This window comes from Prionailurus bengalensis, chromosome F2, assembly GCF_016509475.1.
Source record: "Prionailurus bengalensis isolate Pbe53 chromosome F2, Fcat_Pben_1.1_paternal_pri, whole genome shotgun sequence".
NCBI classification, from domain to species: Eukaryota; Metazoa; Chordata; class Mammalia; order Carnivora; family Felidae; genus Prionailurus; species Prionailurus bengalensis.
The window spans coordinates 28,455,579-28,475,763 of record NC_057353.1 but is presented as its reverse complement, the minus strand read 5'-3'; the positions used below and the strand labels follow the sequence as shown (position 1 = coordinate 28,475,763).

Sequence of the window (20,185 nt, the reverse complement as noted above, 5' to 3'; positions counted from 1 at the left end):
TCGGTCTTTTTTCCAAAACAAAGCAAAACAAAACAAAACAAAGACAAACAAAAAACCCATAAACAAACAGAGACAGAGGGAAAATGCTGAGAAAGATGACACTCTGATGTGCTCTTGCAGTCTTCTCTAAGACTCTTAGTGTTCACACAGCTTCGTGTTGTGGGCCAGACTGTCCAATTCAAGAAAGAATAATATTTCTAGTCTATAATATGGTGACTGGTGTAACCAACTCATAATGTTTAATAACTGTAAAGCAAAATTTGTGTGTGTGCGTGTGTGTGTGTTTTAAGGGGCTCAAGGTTCACAACGATGAAACACAAAGAACTGGTTGTGAAACTTCTCTTTCAACGTTCTCAACTCCCCTTCACTGCACCTCAACTTGTTAAGCATGCGTGTCTACTATGTACTTACTAGCAATGTGTCCTAGCAGGAACTCTGTAAGATATAATAGGGATCTGCTGTACCATCAAAGTGCTCTGGAGCTTGTCAGTAAGGATTGAATTTGGGGGAAAGAATGAAAGAAGGTCATATTTATCAATTAGACAACACTGATTTAAAAATTAATTCTTCTAGTCAAATTTCAAGAAGAAAAACTCAGTAAGTGTTGCGAATTAGCAATAAATGGTACCAAGAGAGTATGATGTGTGTGTGTGTGTGTGTGTGTGTGTGTGTGTGTGTGTGGTTTATGTATTTTAAACCTTCGTGTTTTGAATGGAACTTTTAGACATTAAGGCAGTATGGATTAAGCACTAAAAAATTTAACATGGGCTGATAACAGAAATTTTGGTTAGGGTCACCAATTTAAGGAATACTTGAAATTTCTTAACATTTTTGGGTTTGCTTAACTAACACTGGCAAAATATTAACTCTTAAAACCGGGTGTGAAAATTTACTGAGAGTCATATATTTTACAGAGGACAAAAACTTTTAACTCAGAGCTGTGGATTCTCAGAAAGCTACACTTGGAGATTTTATGCTTTTGATTAAAAACTTTAAAGAAGTGCTTTAGTATATATTATGATAATTGCAAATGAATTGAGGCAGTGATGGGTGATAGCACATAGAAACAAAGACAAATTGGGGCGTCTGGGTGGCTCAGTCTGTTAAGTGTCTGACTCTTGGTTTCCGCTCAGGTCACTATCTCGTGGTTCGTGAGTTCGAGTCCCATGTTAGGCTCTGGGCTGACAATGCAGAGTCTGCTTGGGATTCTCAATCTCTCCCTCTCTCTCTGCCCCTCTTTCACTCACTCTCTCTCCTCTCTCAAAATAAATAAACTTAAAAAAAAAAAAAGGAAGCCAAGACAAATCAAGCTACCTAAGAGCCAAATACATTCTGATTTTCAAAAATTATGGCATGTGTTAAACCCTATGAAAAATTCTGCCAACTCATATTTCTGTTTCTATTACTTGTTTCCTGCTCCCACCCCCCCCCCCCCCCCGCCCAGTGGAAAAAAACACATTAGTTTTAGTCTATGTGCTACATATTATAATTATGAATACAATGTAACAAACATAAAACCCAAATAGCCAAAATAGTTAAGTATTTTATAGTCATTTTATTTTTTATTTATTTAATTTTATTTTTTTTACGTTTATTTATTTTTGAGACAGAGAGAGACAGAGCACGAGTGGGGGAGGGGCAGAGAGAGAGGGAGACACAGAATCTGAAACAGGCTCCAGGCTCTGAGCTGTCAGCACAGAGCCTGACGCGGGGCTCGAACTCATGGACTGCAAGATCATGACCTGAGCCGAAGTCGGATGCTTAACCGACCAAGCCACCCAGGCGCCCCTATTTTTTATTTATTTTATTTAATTTTTTTTTTTAATATTTTTTTTTTCAACGTTTATTTATTTTTGGGACAGAGAGAGACAGAGCATGAACGGGGGAGGGGCAGAGAGAGAGGGAGACACAGAATCGGAAACAGGCTCCAGGCTCTGAGCCATCAGCCCAGAGCCCGACGCGGGGCTCGAACTCATGGACCGCGAGATGGTGACCTGGCTGAAGTCGGACGCTTAACCGACTGCGCCACCCAGGCGCCCCTATTTTTAATGTTTTTAATGTTTACTTATTTTTGAGAGAGAGAGAGACAGAGACAGAGCACAAGCAGGGGAGGGGCAGAGAGAGAGGGAGACACAGACTCTGAAGCAGGCTCTAGCTCTGAGCTGTCAGCAGAGAGCCTGATGTGGGGCTCAGACTCACGAACCTGAGATCATGACCTGAGCCAAAGTCAGGTGCTTAACTGATTGAGCCACCCAGGTGCCCTTCTTTTATAGCGGTTTTAGATAGTAAAAGAAAAGTTTATTCAATTGTACATCTTATGAAAATCTGAGGAAGTGAGTTGTGTTCTCCAGAGCATGCTTTCAAGGAGGGTGAAGGATCTGCCTGCTGCACTCAGGAAGGCTGTCCACAGAGGGATGGCCACAGTTGTACGACTGGCCTAAGGAAACCTCACTACCACTTCTGGGGATTTCATATGACAGGGAGATGAGGTGAAGACCTAAAGAGGGGGTCCTGCATTCATTTGTCTCATGTGCCAATGAGAGGGTCAGGAAGGCCAGGTCTCTACAGTGGGAACTTGCAGCAGAGATAAACCATCTCTTCATTTCGTTGTCATTTGATAAATAGCTCAAAAAGGAGAGGGACAGGAAGGAAGATTCTGGACTGAAGACCCAAGCTCTTGTTAAATGGTGATACTAATCAGAAATACTAAATCCTTTGCCATTTGTTTGGGGGGGGTGGAGGACTTGTCCTATTTCATTAACTTATAATTAAAAAGGCATTTTAAAAAGACAGTCATTGAAAAATAGAAAAATATCTTTGATGCTGTAAAAGTGGGGCCTTTTAAGCAGGAAAAATTTGTAAAAACCTTTTGGTTGGCTCTTTCTATGACTGAAAAGGAAAATATATTCTAACAGCTGTGAAATAGGGACGCATCCATAACAGAAACCATAACAGAAATGCCTACTTACAAAGATATATTCACATTGTGTAAGTTTTGAAACAGGAGTTTTCTTAGTTTGGGCTGCTAGAGCAAACCACTCAGATTGGGTGGCTTACACAACACAAATGTATCTGGTCACAGTTCCTGGCTTGTGGAAGGCTGCCTTCTCAATGTGTCCTCACAGAGCAGAGGGACAGAGTAAGCTCTGGGGTCTCTGCTTATAAGGGCACTAATCCAGTCATCAGGGCCCCTCTCTGTGACCCCGTTTAAACCTAACTACTTCTTAAAGGCCCCGTCACTAAATACCATCACACTGGGGGTTAGGGCTTCATCAGATGAATTATGGGGGACGCACTTCAGCCCATCTTTCACTTCATTTTTCCTCTTGTAATTGGAATGTTGCCTGGGCCCATTAGCCTTCGAGTATAAATAAAGTCACATTAATACCCAGATTATAATGATTCTTAACCCTTCCTGCCTGTCAGACTTCAACTCCTTTCTGAGTTCTCAGCCCCGCCTGGGCAGTGCTTCATAGCTGTTCAGGGCTGAGTTCACCACTGCCAGGTGCTCCCTAAGACTGCTGCTTGGCCAAGCCCCCCCACCCCGGTTCATTACCCTGCACCCTCACAGTGCCATTTGGTGGTAAGTGTGCATGTAGGGGTGGGGTAGGTATTGCAGAACGACCCTGTCCCAACCCTGAATCATGCTGTTACTGGGGTGCTGATCAGCATTATTTTTTTCACCGGAATAATCATACAAACACCTCCTTCAGCTTCTGGTCCTCATCTTTCTCTCTACTGAGACTCAAAATCTGTCCCCTCAGTTCTTCTCTTCTTCCTCATCTCTGCCCTGGGCCCCTAAATTGAAAGGTAATAACACAACACAAAACAGAAAACCAACAACATTCCTTTCAATCTAAAACCAAAGCTCCAAGGGTACCTGGGTGGCTTAGTCCGTTAAGCTTCTGACTTCAGCTCAAGTCATCATCTCGAGGTTATGTGAGGTCGAGCCCCACATCCGGTTCTTTGCTGTCAGCGTGGAGCCAACTTCGGATCCTCTGTCTCTCTCTCTCTGCCCTTCACCCACTCGTGTGCTTACTCTCTCTCTCTCAAAAATAAATAAACATTAAGAAAAATTAAAAACAGAACAAAAAAGCACACCAAAGCTCCAGTGTATATCAGTTCAGGCACTCAGACAACCTAGGGGGCCAGCAGCGTACTATTTTCAAAGACAGAGTCCGTGGGTTCCGGTTTGGGGTTCACCTGGAACCTCCTGCCACACTTCAAATTTTAATAACTTAAAATCATTTTAGACCTATTCATAATAAATATCATATAAATATCAAAAAATCTCAAATATCAAATATTCATATAAATATCTATAATAAATATTTTAGCACAAAAGTGCTAAAATGTGAAATACTTAGAAACAGGACCTAGAGAAGTCATCTGACTCACTGTAGCAGTATTGGATGAGCATCTAGGCAACTAGGAAAAAGACTCTCACTTCCACTGAAGACAACTCCGAGTGAGTTCTGAGGAGTCGTGATCCACAGACTTGCTTTTGGGACACCATAAGATAGATCTCAATTATATCTGGAGTTGTCTTGAAAGTATGGAAATAAAAAGGAGTTGAATGATTTAAATTGTGAAAAGAATACACTACAGATTAGTATTTGAATTACTTTAATTGGAAAATAATATGCTATAAATTGCTATTTGCATCATTTTAATTGAGAGGAGAATACTTACAATTAATTACTTTTGGAGAAAAAGAAGGCATCATGGAATCAAACCAATAGCAGGGATTCAGATATGACTTTGGGCAAACTTCCTACTTTTTCTGCCTGGTCTTCCTCTTTGAAAACTAAGAAAACTAATAATTCCTCCTTCCTGGTTTAGTGTAAGGATTAAATTACTTATATATAACAGTTTTAAAACTGTGCCTGGCATATGGTAAGTGCCATAAAAATGTTTGTTATCAAAAAGTATTTATACAGGGGGTGCCTGGGTGGCTCAGTCGGTTGAGCATCCCACTTCAGCTCAGGCCATGATCTCACGGTTCATGAGTTCGAGTCCCACGTCAGGCTCTGTGCTGACAGGTCAGAACCTGGAGTCTGCTTCAGATTCTGTGTCTCACTCTCTCTCTGCCCCTCCCCTGCTCGTATTCTGTCTCTCAAACATAAATAAACATTTAAAAAAATAGTAAAAAATAAATTTAAAAAAGTATTTATACAGAAAAGATTAGCATGGCCCCTGCGCAAGAATGACCTACAAATTCATGAAATTCCATATTAAAAAAAAAAGCATAAATTTCTTGAAGGAATTGGTCTCTCAGATTAGTGAGCAAAGAACTTTCAAAGCAGAAGTTATATTGCCAGAACTCAACAATACTTTTTATTAAGTTGCTTTTCACTTATGCTCAATTAAAAAATTTTTTTTAAAGTTTATTTTGAGAGAGAGAGAGAGAGCACAAGTGAGAGGGGCAGAGAGAGAGGGGAGAGAATTTCAAGCAGGTTCTGTACGGTCAGTGAAGAGCCTGATGTGGGGCTCAAACTCAAGAACCATGAGATCATGACCTGAGTGGAGATCAAGAGTCAGATGCTTAACCAGCTGAGCCACCCAGGTGCCCCTATGCTTAATTTTTTTATGGGTCGAAAGCAAAATGCATCTGTCCTTAAGCTAGGACAGAATTTCCCAAAGTCTGTTTCTTGGGTATGCTATTTCAGTGGCCTATTAGCAGATATTATATGAACAAAGGGTTCCATGGCTAATGAGTTTGGGAAGTGCTGAGTTAGACACATGTAAATGAGGATTCTTTATTAAGGACTTCTCAGAGCATGCATGCTCTCAAGTGTCCTGAGCTCTCCAAGAATTTCCCAAATGTATTTGAAAACAGATTCTTTTATTTACAGAGTCTTGAGGGATTAATGGTCTGTGAAATGCACTTCAGCATTTTAAATACCCCTCCCCAGCTTCCCCCCCCCCGCCTCCCCCCACCTTTTAAAGACAGTACCATCTTGAGGAATTCACTGGCAGGAACAAGAAGACCTACAGGTGGGCCTTTTAGGTGGCCCAGCAAAGGTCAGGATGAAGGAGCCCGTGTTATTACCATCATCGTCATCATAACTCACAAGCATAAGACATAACATTTGTATAGTGTTTTACAAAATGCTTTGTCTCATTTCACTTCTCACAATAAATCCAAAACAAAAGCTGAGGGACTATTCTTATTTACAGATGAGAAAACGGAGGCTCAGAGGAGAGAGGTATGATCACAGGCCCGAGTCCCATAGCTGGGAAAGAATCACTCAAACCCAGGCAGGCAACTGGGAATCCTCTCCTCCTCCCATTGGGCCACACTGCTGCCTGCTGGGTTTCCAATTAAACAATTCCCTCAGGGTGAACACCAAGGTGTCTTACATCTGACCTCCATCAGGGGAGTTGATAGCGGAAGTGCACTTTTGCGTGGCATGACGTGCCACAAGGCAATCTGGTGATTGAGACAGCATCTACAGAGAGCAGCAAGCATGAAGAACAGAGGGAAACTGGCATTTAGTCAAAAGTTTGGTATGACAGTTTTGGGCGACTCTGTCTTGTGGTTTCTGATTTGGGATGTTCTCAGAAAGAAGCCATTTCTGAACTCCAGAAGTATGCAACTTATTTATACATATATTTATAGCATTGCATGCTCAGGGGCTCTTCCTTCCTAAGAAACTCAAAAAGCACAACTTTCACTAATAATGAATAGCAGATGCTTATTTTTAAGCTCTATTCAAAATAAGCTAGTGCTCTTAGCAAGAGCACAGGTTCTTTCTCGTCACCTTTCAAGGATATTACGTTCTGGAGACACTGCTTTGAATATATCCAATTACTAGATTCCCCCCCCGCCCTTCCTTGCAACCTCATTAGATGTGTAACAGTTTCAGAAGAAAACTGAGGGGTAACCCAATGCTTGGTTTACTCATTGGTAAATCAGGTATATTAATAGCTAATAATGATAGCTGCTGTTTATTACGTGTTTCCTCTTGGCCAAGCACCATTAAGATGCTTTATATAACTGATGTTATATAATCTATGACGTTGGGAAATTGTTTTTATTAATGCCCCATTTTATAGATAGGAGAATCGGGGTTTAAAGAGGTTGAGTAACTTGCCCACCGTTGTGTGGCCAAGACTGATCTGTGTCTTTACCACACAGTCTTGTGAGCAGCTTGATAAAGATTGGGGCTTTTCGGCTCATCGCTCACGCCTGGCTCAGTGCCCAGCACACAGTAGGGGCTTTACACAAGTGTGTCGAGTGAATGCATGAACCAGCAAGACTCAGGTGTCTCATACATTGGCTGGATTCACCTAAAAGTGGTTTTAACAAAGCTGTTTTGCCTGTGACTGGATAAAGCAACTTGCTTAAGAGCCCAGACAGAGGCAGCCCCTCTCTTTATCCAGGAGGCAGGTGTAGTCTTTGGCCCTCCTGCATACCTATTTAATCATGATCCCACCAGCAAACCAACAGAGAAAGGGCTCCATCCAGGACACCACGGTAGGGACCTCGACAGTGGCCAAACCTGATGAATCAAAGATTCAGGGCCTTTTCCTGGGTGGTCCCCTGCCCAGTTGCTCCTTGTGTCCCTTCCAGCCAGTTGTGGCCTTAATCTTTCAGATGGAAATGCTGGGACTGCAGTTTGAGGATGGGCTCTTTCTGGAGATATCACTGGTTCACCTCTGGGAAGGCCCCACCTGGGCCTGGCCTTGGGAGCGAATTCCTAAATCTGTAGTATGTATCTCTTCTGGGGCATCTTAAGCGTCCCTTCTGCAAGAGAACACAGAGAAAGGCAACCTGATGGATTATTATTAGTAGATAAGTAAACCCATTTTCCACAGACAGGCAAGGAAATGGGCCTTTGTGCATATTTGAAAAGGCTGGTCCCACAGGACAGATGAGTTACGAAAAGCAACATTTTCCTAAGGGGCTAGGCCTAGGCAGCCCCACTCAGGTTGGAGACAAGGCTGCTTTTGCAGGTTGTGTCTTGCTCAGGGGACTGCTAAGAAGTTTAAAGCAGTTCTTTACTCAAGGCCTCCAGGGATAAAGCCCCTCTACTCTGCAGGTGCTGGAAAATTGGGCCTCATGCTCTCAGTCTGCCTGATTCTACTACTGATGGGAGGGCCTCAGCCCCTTCTTTTGTAGTTCTAACTGAAATAGCTAGACCTAGAACCAGAACTAGACTCTGACCTAGTTCTTAAGTGCCTTCCCAAGCTCAGAAAAGTTCTTTCCAGACCCCATGAAGTATCTTCACCCCTTGTTTTTCCTTGTCAAAAGATGCTTCCAAGCATTAAACCCATTTATAACAATTTTACCTGTTCATTGTCTATCTCCCCCCTAGGATGTGAGTTCTAGGATGGCAGGAGCCATAGCACTTTGGGGTCATCATTCCATTCTCAGGCCCTAGCACGGGGCCAGGCACACAGAAGGCACTCAGTATTAGTTAGATGGATGAGTGAGAGTCAAGATTAAGAAGCAGGAGAGATTTAACAGTTTAATGTAGACCTCATTTTTGACAGCAAAGTAACACTGAATGTGGGATTAATAGTTTGCTTAGGTACCAATGTGGAGTCAGGAATCCTCAACCCCACTTTGTCTTTTCTTCTCATCCACCTATCTGTGGCTCGTCCATGTCCGTACAAGGCAGCAGAAATAGGCCAAAGCCGGAAAGTCTCGCTCACTGTAGATTCCAGAGGTTGGCAACCACAGAACCACAGAGGGTTAGTGGACACACTAATTTCTAGGGTAGGGTGGCCTGCCACTTTGGGGAAAGAAATGGTGTCAGAGGGACTTCTGAAAGGCAGAGGGGAGTAGTGGATGGTTTCCTATGCCTGGACCATTCAGTTCTGGAGGTGGGGGAAGAGGCAGGTGGCAGTGAGTGATGTGCTTGGCTGAAGACTGTGGAGGCTGGAAAGGAGCTTGGGAGGCTGAACCTCTAGCAACCCCCAAAGAGCTGTTGCCTGTGAGTAGGGGCAGAGTAAGCAGACAAAGGAATTGATCTTGGATGGACAACTGACAAGTGGCATGCCGGGGAATTTCAGGGAGCAAGGGATGTGGTATGCCAGCAAGAAAAAATCCAACATAGCTTGATGGAGGGACCGGCCTAGACAGGGAAGCAGAGGAGACCGAATGAAGAGCTGAGGGGCTGGAGGTGGAGGTGAAGTGAAATAAGAGTTCAGTGGGAGCCAGGAGGTGAAATACTGGGGGAGGTGAGGGGCTGAGAATCGAACAGACATATTAGGCTCAGGCCATACAGAGGATTGGCGTCTAAAATGTGTTAAGATGGCACTGAGATCACTAATTAAGGAGAGGTAGACACGGAGAAGCTATTCGCACAAGTGAGAACATTTTTGTTATCCTCTATATCAAGTGCTCCCTCACTGACAGGCCTGCAAGGTCAGCAGCCACAAGAATGGACCTGAGAGGAATACCAATCGCTCTGCTCCTTTGTAAGGGATAGAGAAGCCTGGATTTCCAAATTCAAAACACCCATCCGGCTGCTTCTACAAATCCCTGAATAGGGAATCAGTCCAGATACAGAATTTTTTTTCCGCCAATATCTTACGGAGGACTTGCGTAACTCCACGGAGCTTCCAGTAAACACCAAGAACCCAAACCGGAGGTGTGCAGTGTGTGTATGTGTGTGCTGTGTGTCCAAGGGTCAGAGACGTGCGCTCCCGCAGTGAGGGCGGCCTCAGACGCAAATGCCCAGGCCCGCCACCCAGTCGCCCGCTGAGAGGATCTGGCCGCCAACTCCCGGAAACAAAAAACAACGACAAAACAAAACAAACAAAAAACCCCCCTCCATAATGGATATCCCCAGGGGTCTCCCCCCCCCCCCCCCCGAAAAAACGCGTTCCACTTTGTGGAACGTTCCAATTTGCGGAAATTAGATGCACAAGGCAACTCATTCCATTCGGGAAGATGAGAAGTGCTGCAGAAGCGAGACTGGCTGTATGTGGGGACACGGTCCCCCAAACCGAAAGAGGACATTCCCAGAAACCTCGTCTTGCCCCTCCAAGCGCCGGCCGGTGAGGTGGTGGCCACTGTGGCCGCGCACGAACTCCGCTCTGCGGGCGCCCTGCAGCCTCCGCGCAACTGTCGGCGCGCCACCCGGCCAGGTGCAACGGGCCCGGCTCCGCCAGCGGCGCGCGCCTCCCGCCGCCGGGCACGGGTGGCCCCGCAGCCGAGATTTACCGCGGCGCAGGGCGGCGGTTTCCGGGGCCGCCCGGCGCCCGGGCTCCGATTACAGGTTCACACGGGGGGCCCGGCCCGCGGCCGCCCAGCCCCCGCCGGAGCGCCCCCGCGCGGCCCCGCTCCCCCGCCTGCCCATTCTTCTCCATTCATGCGGACGCCCTGCGCCGCCGCCGCCGCCGCCAGCGCGGCCGCCGTCGCCGCCGCCGGCCGCCCGGATTGGCTGGCGGCCGTGGCGCCGGCACTTTCCCACGGCCCGCGGCGCGTGCGGCTCACCGGCGGCGCTGCAGGCGCGGCCCTGGCGTGCGTCCAGGCCAATCGGGGCGCGCAGGGCGGGGCGGGGCCGCGGCCGCCGGCGGGCTTGTGTCCCGGCCCGGCCTCCCTCGCCTGCCCGCCGCCGGCCCACCGCCGCCCGCGCCTCCTCCTTCCCCCCGCAGTGGAGACCCAGCGGAGCCCCCGCGGAGCCGACGCACCGCCGCCGGGTAGGGGCCGGCGAGGAGGGCGGGGGCAGGGTTCGCCCTCGATCTTAGCCTCGCTCCGGTCCCTCCCCGGAGTGGCTGCCAATCAACGGAGCGAGAAGCCGGGTTGGCGGAGCGGAGGCTGTTGCCCAGGAGCCGCCGCTCCGCCCCTCCGCCTCCTACACCCCGCCTGCCCTCCCAGGGGACTTGAGTAGGGGCGCAGCGTGGGAAAGGGATGGTTGAATTTTAACCGGAGGCAGAGCGTGAGCGGGATCAGTGTGTGCGGAACGCGAGCCCCCGAGCGCGGAGAGGCGCCGCTGCTGTTAACTCCTCCCTGCCCGCCGCGCCGAACCGACCCTCCCCCGGAGCCCCCGCGCAACCAACATGAAGCGAGCCCACCCCGAGTACAGCTCTTCGGATAGCGAGCTGGACGAGACCATCGAAGTGGAAAAGGAGAGTGCGGATGAGAATGGGTGAGTTGGCGGCGGCAGAGCGGAACCCGGGCAGGAGGCGAGCGCCGGCTGGCCACGGTTGACAGCGGGCGAGGGCCCCGGGCACGTCTGTGCCCTCCACTGACCTCTGCGCATCTGGGTTATGCCCCTGTCCGGGGTGAGGGACTCCGGAGGCCCTTTCAAACCCAAGTTGCCAAAACAATCTGAGTGCGGGGAGGATGAGGGGGACCCCTCATATCACCTCCCCTGGCTTACAGCGATTCCTGTTTTCCCCCCCATTCAGAAACTTGAGTTCGGCTCTCGGTTCCATGTCCCCAACTACATCTTCACAGATCTTGGCCAGGAAAAGACGAAGAGGCGTGAGTCTCATTACAGTGCTTCTTGTTTTGTTTTGTTATTAATTAATGGAAAGAACCACCTTTCTTCATTTTTGAAATTTACAGTCTTGATGGAAATACCCTCCTTTGTTTTGCCTGCTTTCTGCAGATCATTGAGAAACGCCGACGGGACCGGATTAATAACAGTTTGTCTGAGCTGAGGAGGCTGGTGCCTAGTGCTTTTGAGAAGCAGGTAATGGAGAAAGTGGGTAGAGCTCTCCGTGTAGCCATCCACACCTTCTGAATCCCTCCCCTCATTAATCTGAACCTCATCCGTGTCTCGAAAAATAACCGTATTGCTTTTGCCGAAGAGATAAATTCATATACAGATTCCAACATATTTTCTGAAGACAGCTCATTTTGTTTTAGTTTGTACTTTTATGATTTACAAAGCATACCGCATACGGTGCATATCTGTTTTAAGTTGTTCCCCAAAGGCACTTGGTGCCATATCAATTTTTTTCCCCCATTCTCTTCTCCAGGGATCTGCTAAGCTAGAAAAAGCCGAAATTCTGCAGATGACAGTGGATCACCTGAAAATGCTGCACACTGCAGGAGGGAAAGGTACATATCACTAATCTGGTGGCGGCCGAGTGCTCTGGGTAGAATGAGTAGATGCGGCAGGCCAGCCCTGGTGCAGTCGCTGCCTTATTTTTCTCGTGTGCTTTGGGGGTGGGGAGAGAATGTTGTGTTGCGTACAGTTGTCAGTGCATTTGCAAATGCACATAGGATTTTCTCCAGTGAATGCATCACCCCAGTCCTCTTCGAACTAAGCTAATGCACCTTCTTTTGGAGAATACCTCTTATCCGCGAGGTGCCCGAAAGCTGTGACAGCCCTGATTAAAATCAGGTAGCTCTCACCACATTTGTTGATTGCCATTTTGAGAAAAAGCCTTTAAAAAAAAAAAGTTATGGTCTTAATTTTATCTTCAGGATTGAAAAAAAAAAAAGTTCCTATAACTCTTGAGGAAAGAAACCTGTTGTGGTTAATTAGAGAAAACCTAACAGAAGGTGGGAGACCAGGGTCTGTGTGTCTGTCTCCAGCCGGAAAATGCTTTGCTCAGGACCAAGTGGCTAAAAGCTCCATGATGATAACTTACATCTGTGTGTCTAATGAATTTCACTGCTCTGTGGTTTCTCTGTCCTTGATGTATTTTTTGTTGTTGTTGGGGGAAAACATTAAAGGAATGAACATAGTTTCATCTGCTGGTAGGGTATAATTCCACTTTCTGCTCAGCAGTTTCTAATTGGGCTTTGAACTTACATTAGCAAACACTTCTCATGTTGATTAATGCAAAGACTTCGGTCAACTCCAAAATATTTGGACCTTCGTTAAGAGCCCGTGTATGCTGTTTTTAAGGATGTAGGTATTTGTTAGGAAGGGCTGCCTTTGGTATTGAAGAAATGCGGGAAATCAGCAAAGCCTGAGGTTTTTCTTTTGTTCTTTTCCTCAGGCTATTTTGACGCACACGCCCTGGCTATGGACTATCGGAGTTTGGGGTTTCGGGAGTGCCTGGCGGAAGTTGCCCGTTATCTGAGCATCATTGAAGGACTAGATGCCTCTGACCCGCTTCGAGTTCGACTGGTCTCACATCTTAACAACTACGCCTCCCAGCGGGAAGCGGCCAGCGGCGCCCACGCAGGTCTTGGACACATTCCCTGGGGCAGCGCCTTCGGACATCACCCGCACGTCGCGCACCCCCTGCTGCTGCCCCAGAACGGCCACGGGAACACTGGAACCACCGCCTCGCCCACGGAACCACACCACCAGGGCAGGTTGACCTCGGCACATCCGGAGGCGCCTGCTTTGCGTGCGCCCCCTAGCGGCGGCCTCGGACCGGTGCTCCCTGTGGTCACCTCCGCCTCCAAACTCTCGCCGCCCCTGCTCTCCTCCGTGGCTTCCCTGTCGGCCTTCCCCTTCTCCTTTGGCTCCTTTCACTTACTGTCTCCCAATGCACTGAGCCCTTCGGCACCCACGCAGGCAGCAAACCTTGGCAAGCCCTATAGACCTTGGGGGACAGAGATTGGAGCTTTTTAAAGAACTGATGCTGTAGAATGAGGGAGGGGAACACTTACAATCCCAGCTGAGCTGGGCTGTTGCCAACATCACCTTAAAGTCGTCAGTAAAAGTAAAAGGAAAAAGGTACACTTTCAGAGGAATTTTGTTGAAAGACTAAAGGTTTGTTGGTTTACTTTTTCTTTTTTTTAATGTTTTTTTTATCATATGTATTAGCAGTTTTTAAAAACTAGTTGTTAAATTTTGTTCCAAACATTAAATTGAAATAGTGAGTATAAACCAGCACTTGGTAATAGGTTTGTTCTGTGCCTAATTACTTTGTAAACCTCTCTGTCGAAGAATGATTCCATTTTTGCCTCAAAGTTTTGGGAATTTTAACATTTAGTATTTTGGTCTGTTTTTCTTCTTGTGTAGTTGAAGTCTGTTTTTAGATTTAATTTTCCAAACCACTAAGTTCAATGTTAACATGATGCTATTTGTTAATAGTTTGACAATTAAGGTGTTGTATAGGTAATATTCTTTTGTGGGGGGAACTATGTTGAATTTTATATTTCTGAACAAAGCGTTGACAAATCAGATGATCAATCAGCTTTATCCAAGAAAGAAGATGGGTTCATTCTCTGCCTCCTGCAGCAGTAAGGTGAATGTATAACCCATCAGGGGCCCTGAGTTCATATGACCACCTTCCAGGACTGCAGTTCTGGCTTAGTTAGGAGAGAGCCACTTGGGGGTTGATCCCCATTTGGAGTTGGTGGGGAGGAGACTGCATAGGATATGCCTGCATTTACCAGCCCCACGCAATGCAATGAATTTTTAATCTCACGGATCTCAAATTCACAAACATTAACATGGATAAATGATCACGGTGTGCAAGTGGTCCAATCGAATAGTCCAGTGGAACCTGTTAAATGCATAACCTAATTCTTCCTGAAACTGCTATGTTTTCTTTTAACTGGAAATCTTTATGTTGTGTTTTCCTTTCTGGTGCATGGCAACGTGGTTGTTGAGGTATTTAAAAAGGTGTGCTGCCTTCTTTTGGTTTAATTTGGTTCATAAAAGCATCATTTCACAGGTTTATCCTTTTAGCAGGTGTAATTTAAACGACCTCCACTGAACTGGGTTTGACCTCTGTTGTACCGATGTGTTGTGACTAAATAAAAAAGGAAGAACAAACTATTCTGTATATGTCTTACATGCCTTGGCCTTTCCCTCTGTTGGCTAAAAGAAGATAAATTTTCCTCTCATTTTCATTTTGCTTGGTTACCAGTTTTCTTATTCATTATTTTGGGAATTCTAAACTGTGTGAATTTGCTACTGAATGAGGTGACTTCGTTGCAGCGCAGGGCTTTGGCCTGACTCCCACAAGAAGCCCCAGCCCTTTCACTGTTATGTCAGATGATCTGGCCCTCAGCGGGCTAGGGAGACTCAAGTCAGGCTGGGAGTTGCAGGGTGGGAGAGAACTCTGCTGAAATCTTTTAAAACCGAGTTGACCAACTTTTTTTTTTTTTTTTTTTTCTGAGAGCATCTACTGTGTGCATAGTCCTGTGCTAAGAGAACAGAAAATTCCTTTTTTTTTTTTTTTTTTTTTTAACTGTAGCACAAGAAAAGCTAACACTGCCATCTCTGAAAGCCCATGCAGGGGCTGGGGAATCTGGCCTGATGAGCAGTGGCAGGCTGTAATTCTGCACCTGCACAGCTCCAGGAGTCTTTCCTTGTCTTGTTTCAAGGAATTTGCTTAACCCTTTAGATGCATTTGACTGAGCTGTGTAGTGACAAAGCTGACATATGCTTTAGGTTAGAACAAAACGCTGCCAGAACAGAGGCAGTAATCTGGGCCCCAGGGGGAGAGGGGTGCCTTCCTATTGCCTTGAAAGTATCCCGCCAGCTGAGGAGTGCTGTCTCCTGGCTTGGAAGAAGTTTGCCTTGATCCTGAGGTTGGTGGGAGGAGAGGGAGAAAACCCACTCTGGCAGATGACAAAATAGAGCTTGCCTTTTCTTTGCCCAGCCACAGAGCTCCTCCTCCCCGCTCTGATTGAAAAACGAAGACAGGAAGGCAGAGAAAAGTTTGGACTCTGAACTTGAGCAGCGCCTTCTGGGTCTCTGGGAAGGGACCAGAGACTGCAACATTTTTGTGATTGTGGGTCTCCAACTTTAGCTCTCACTCCAAGTTTCTCTGTGTGGCCTTGCATGTTGGCCCCTCTGGGGCTGCACGGTTCTGTTCTCAGCGCTGCCTGGGCCGCGTACTCTCTGCCCATCATAATGCTGTGATGGAAAGTGTTAGGGTAATTTCTGCCAAGTGTCAGTTTAATTTTAGCCCCGTGATTTCAAATGGCATTAAAGCATTACCGAGCAGCATTGTGCTCAGGCTGCTTTAGGTTGTCTTACTCATACCTAGGCTTAGATGGCTGCTAATGCGGTAAGAAGGAAAGCCTGTCATTTTGGTGGCTGTGCGGAAAGCGCTGTGGCGCTGTAACACATGTGGCACCATCCGCTTGTCACGTCTGTGATCCCTGTATCATCACCTGCCTGGTACTTGGTCTTTGGAGGCGGGGTGCGGGGCAGTCATTTTTGAGGTTACACAGTTTTCCAAATAAATATTTTGGTTTCTTTTTATTAAAAAAAATTTTTTTTTAATGTTTATTTTTGAGAGAGAGAGAGAGAGCCTGAGCAGGGGAGGGAGAAAGGGGGGACACAGAATCAGATGCAGGCTCCAGGCTCTGAGCTGTCATCACAGAACCCAACCCGGGGCTCAAACTCACAAGCCATGAGATCATGACTTGAGCTGGTCAGACGCTTAACCAACTGAGCCACCCAGGTGCCCTTGGTGTCTTTTTAAACCCCTCCAAGGTGACTGGTTTGTAGAAATAATAATGCAGGTGGAATGAGTTCTTCCCAGGAAACAGGATGGAATTATAATGATAAGCCGGGGGTATATAGAAAAATGAATGTAGGAAAACTCATTTGTATTTTGAACTGATACAGTAAGGAAAAAAAAAAGAACATCAGGGTCTTTAGCATCAGCATACTTCTATACTATATATACATTTATAGTATTTCTACCCTTGTAAACAAAATTTTTTAGATGGCCCATAAGTTTCCCTTATGAGGAAAATAATATTACTCATCACAAAGAATCTTGAAAGGTCTCAATAATTACTCATTTATTTTCCTTTATATGTATTACCATGAAGTAATGACATGAACGATAGATGGGCAGAATTCTTGCATTAAAAAAAAAAAACTTTTACAGAAAAATCCAAGAACTGTCATTTCTAATTTATTCAGTATAGTTAAATTAGGATGTGATTTTTATTCAGCTCTTTTTTTTTTTTTTTGCCCTGCTCTGTTACTCGCTAAAATCAGATATTTTAAATATAGATTACTTATATTTAAAATCCCTCAGAAAATGTTATATCTCCTAGTTATACTTTTCCCCAGCCCTTCTGGTCTATAGGAGTATCACAGCTTTGATGCCTTCATTAGTTTCCAGTGATGATTTATAATTAAAATAACTTCAGAGCTAATATCATCTGAGACACTGCTTCAAATGTGGCCCAATTTCTTTCTGAACGAACCTCTGGGGAATGGGGGTGCCTTGGGAAGAGGACCCAAATCTGATTCCTGCTCTGCTTTTACCTAATTGAATGACCTTGGGCAAGACATTTAAACTTCTCTGGCCCCTGCTTTCCTCATCTGTCAGATAGAGTGGTTAGACTCGATGGGGGTCCTGGGCGCATGCTCACAAGGACAGGCACTATTGGGGAAAGATGCAGGGCCATTGGTCCGGTGGGTGCCGACCAAACACATGTTCCCAGCACTTTCCATCTGAAGGTCTGCCTGAAGGGCCACACCTGTTGTTCCTACATAGGAATTTTGGTTCGGTGTTGCCAGATTTTTCAAGTTTTTGAGAACATGTCCAATTTTAGATTTTCATGTGAAACAATCCAGTGTATATAGGTTGGTAACTAATTCACCAAAGCCTACCTGCAGGTAAGACCAGGCCTGTGGGCAGCAGCCATCTCTCAGCTTCTCTGGCTCTAGGCTCTAATCTGAATGGCTAGAATTTTCTAGTATCTTTGTCATGCATAGTCTATGAATATTCTTGATGGATAAACACTTGCTTAACATAAACAATGCAGTAATCAGGCAGCTGAAGGTGGTTTCGTGTAAAGAATATCATGTAAAGATAAGGGGCACAGGTTTTCTTATTTACTTCTGAGTTGTCAAATTTTCCTCAAGGAGAGAGAAGGTAAAATCATTCTTCCCCTTGTAAGTCTGGCACTTCACAGGAACTTCTTTTGAAGGTGCGCTCCACAGGGTCCTTGTGTTCACTTTATACCAGGGAGGAAGATGGGGTCTCAGCCCGGTGGCCTTGCATGAAAGAGCGGGTGTGTGGCTTGCCATGACTCAGCACGCTCAAGTCCTGAAAGGCGCCATCTGATTTCAGGAAGTAAGAAGTCTCAGCAAAGAGCAAGCTGTTTTGAACCTCAACTTGAAACATGATGCCTGCCTTGATCTTGATGAACTGCAGGGCTTTTCGCTCAGATGCTTTAGTGTTCTGTTGTGGGGCAGGGGCAGTGAGTGGGGAGAAGGAAGCAAAAGAAAAAGAAACCCAGGCCTCTCTGTTTAAGCTGTCTGTACGGACTGACGTGTATTTGTAGCAGAATCGTTGCCCCAGATCCACAAGTCCCAGAGAAATCCAGGGTAAACAGCGGTCCTGAGGTGGGTCTGGGGAACATGGGCAGGTTTCAGGATTTTGTGTTAATAGGCTGTAATATTATGCTTCTTTAGAGTTGTGTTGTAAAATTGCCCATTATGTTACTATTTACTACATTAGTATTTTTCATTAAGTGCTGTATGTTGGGTTTTGGCATAAACTCAAGTTAAAAGACCATGCCTACATTTGAAAACTTAATGATTCCTGGCAGTTGTTAGGGTGGTCTATAGCTTGATTTAGCAGAAGAAACTGAAAAACCTCATATTAGGCCAAAAGAGATGACGGGTCCCCCTGAGACAGTTGATTACTAAAAATTTTCTGTAGTTACTTGTAGGTTAGTTTTGTGTGTGTGTGTGTGTGTGTGTGTGTGTGTGTTTTACTATCTCCCCTAGGGCATGGTTTTGTCTGTGGTGCGTAGGTTTGTTCATGAATGTGGAATTGAATCATAAAATTAAAGAATGACATATCTGAGCCTTTAATCATCCTCTTAGACTCTGTTTCCTATCGCTCACCCTTCCATCCCTCTGCTGCAGCCATACTCACTGTTTGCTGTTGCTGGAACATGCCAAGTATATGCTCACCTCCAGGTCTGTACACTGGCTTTCCCTATGCCTGGAATGTTCTCTCCCCTCGCCAGACTATCTTCTAACCCAGCCATGATCTGTAGTCTACTTGGCACTCTGCTCAAAGCTGCCTTCCCATGCAGTCTTCCTCGAAGTCTACTTAAAACAATAACCCACCACTGAGCCTTCTGTCCCCTCCTGCCACCCCCTACCCCCTTTCCCCTTTTGTTTTTCTCCAGAGTGCTTAGGTAGCATTATCTGAAAGAACATCCAATATCCAATTCATCAATTATCTGTTTAATGTCTGTTTTGCCTGATTGTTCACTTTTAGAGGTCTGTCCCTTAAACAGTGCCTAACATATAGGAGACACCCAATAAATATTTGTTGGATGAATTAGTGACTCCAATCCATCCCTTTTGTTACCACTAAGAAGCAGAGCAAAGCAGATCCAAACAGATGTCTCTATCCACCACTCCCCTGCAATCTTTTATCTTCAAAACTACCAGGGAGACACCTGGGTGGCTCAGTCGGTTAAGTATCTGACTTCAGCTCAGGTCATAATCTCTCGGTTCCTGAGTTTGAGCCCCGTGTCAGGTTTTGTGCTGACAGCTCAGAGCCTGGAGCCTGCTTTGGATTCTGTGTCTCCCTCTCTCTCTACCCTCGCCTGCTTGCACTCTGTCTTTCTTTCAAAAATAAACGTTAAAAACAAAACAAAAAACAAAAAAAACTACCAGGGAAGGTAATTTCATGTTTCACTTCAGTAGTTTCTCATCACTACTATAAAATTCTGCTTTAAAAGAAATCCAACTTGATCTCCATTCTTGAAGACTATTTCCTTTTTTGTGTATGCTTAGTGCGGTTTGAAGGACTTTGGCCACTTTTTTATATTCCCCACAAAAGACCCTACTCTTCACTGAAGGCATTCAGTACTGAATTCATGATCGCCTCCACCTTCTTGCCAGTTAAGGGGTCTAAGCATTTGGATCTTGCCACATTTTAGTCCAAGCATTTGAGGTGGGAGTGGGGGAGCACAGCATCTGCATTCATAGAAATGGAGAGAATAGAAGTTCTACCATGGGGACAGACCACATCCACCCAGGGTTCACAGGAGAGCAACACGGATGAAATTTTTAGACTCAATGTGACAAGTTCAAAGGAACTACAGTCTGGAATAAGTTGGAGGCTGAGGGACTGACATGAAAATTCTTGCTTTAAGATGCAAGGACGGAGCCTTATATAAGTAGAGGCCAGTGGTACTCAGGTGGAGACCCACAATCTCACAGAGAACAGAGACAATGTTGGATGGTGTGGGGAGGTCATTCATGACCTTGATTCTGACCATCAAGCAGCAATGGGTTTTAGGCAGGATTCCGAGTGCAGCTTTTTTTCTGCTGAGGGCACAGAGCAGTAGGTACCCCACATTCTA

The 20,185-nt window shown here is 45.7% G+C and overlaps 1 protein-coding gene and 1 pseudogene across 1 annotated transcript; both read left to right on the top strand.

The window, feature by feature from the left end:
• The first annotated feature begins 5,153 nt into the window (after nucleotides 1-5,153).
• On the top strand, nucleotides 5,154-5,239 carry LOC122496188 (annotated as a pseudogene).
• A 5,337-nt stretch (nucleotides 5,240-10,576) lies between these two features.
• On the top strand, nucleotides 10,577-14,654 carry HEY1 (hes related family bHLH transcription factor with YRPW motif 1). The gene is made up of 5 exons (XM_043601249.1): nucleotides 10,577-11,105; nucleotides 11,368-11,443; nucleotides 11,571-11,654; nucleotides 11,944-12,025; nucleotides 12,916-14,654. Exons 1-5 carry the CDS (start codon nucleotides 11,017-11,019, stop codon nucleotides 13,497-13,499), a joined length of 915 nt encoding a protein of 304 aa, XP_043457184.1. The 5' UTR covers nucleotides 10,577-11,016; the 3' UTR covers nucleotides 13,500-14,654.
• The last annotated feature ends 5,531 nt before the right edge of the window (nucleotides 14,655-20,185 follow it).

Coding starts and splice junctions, on each gene's coding strand:
- HEY1 (XM_043601249.1), top strand. CDS start 11,017: ATGAAGCGAGCCCACCCCGAGTACAGCTCTTCGGATAGCGAGCTGGAC. Junction 11,444..11,570: donor CCAGGAAAAGACGAAGAGGC/GTGAGTCTCATT, acceptor TGCTTTCTGCAG/ATCATTGAGAAACGCCGACG. Junction 12,026..12,915: donor GCACACTGCAGGAGGGAAAG/GTACATATCACT, acceptor TCTTTTCCTCAG/GCTATTTTGACGCACACGCC.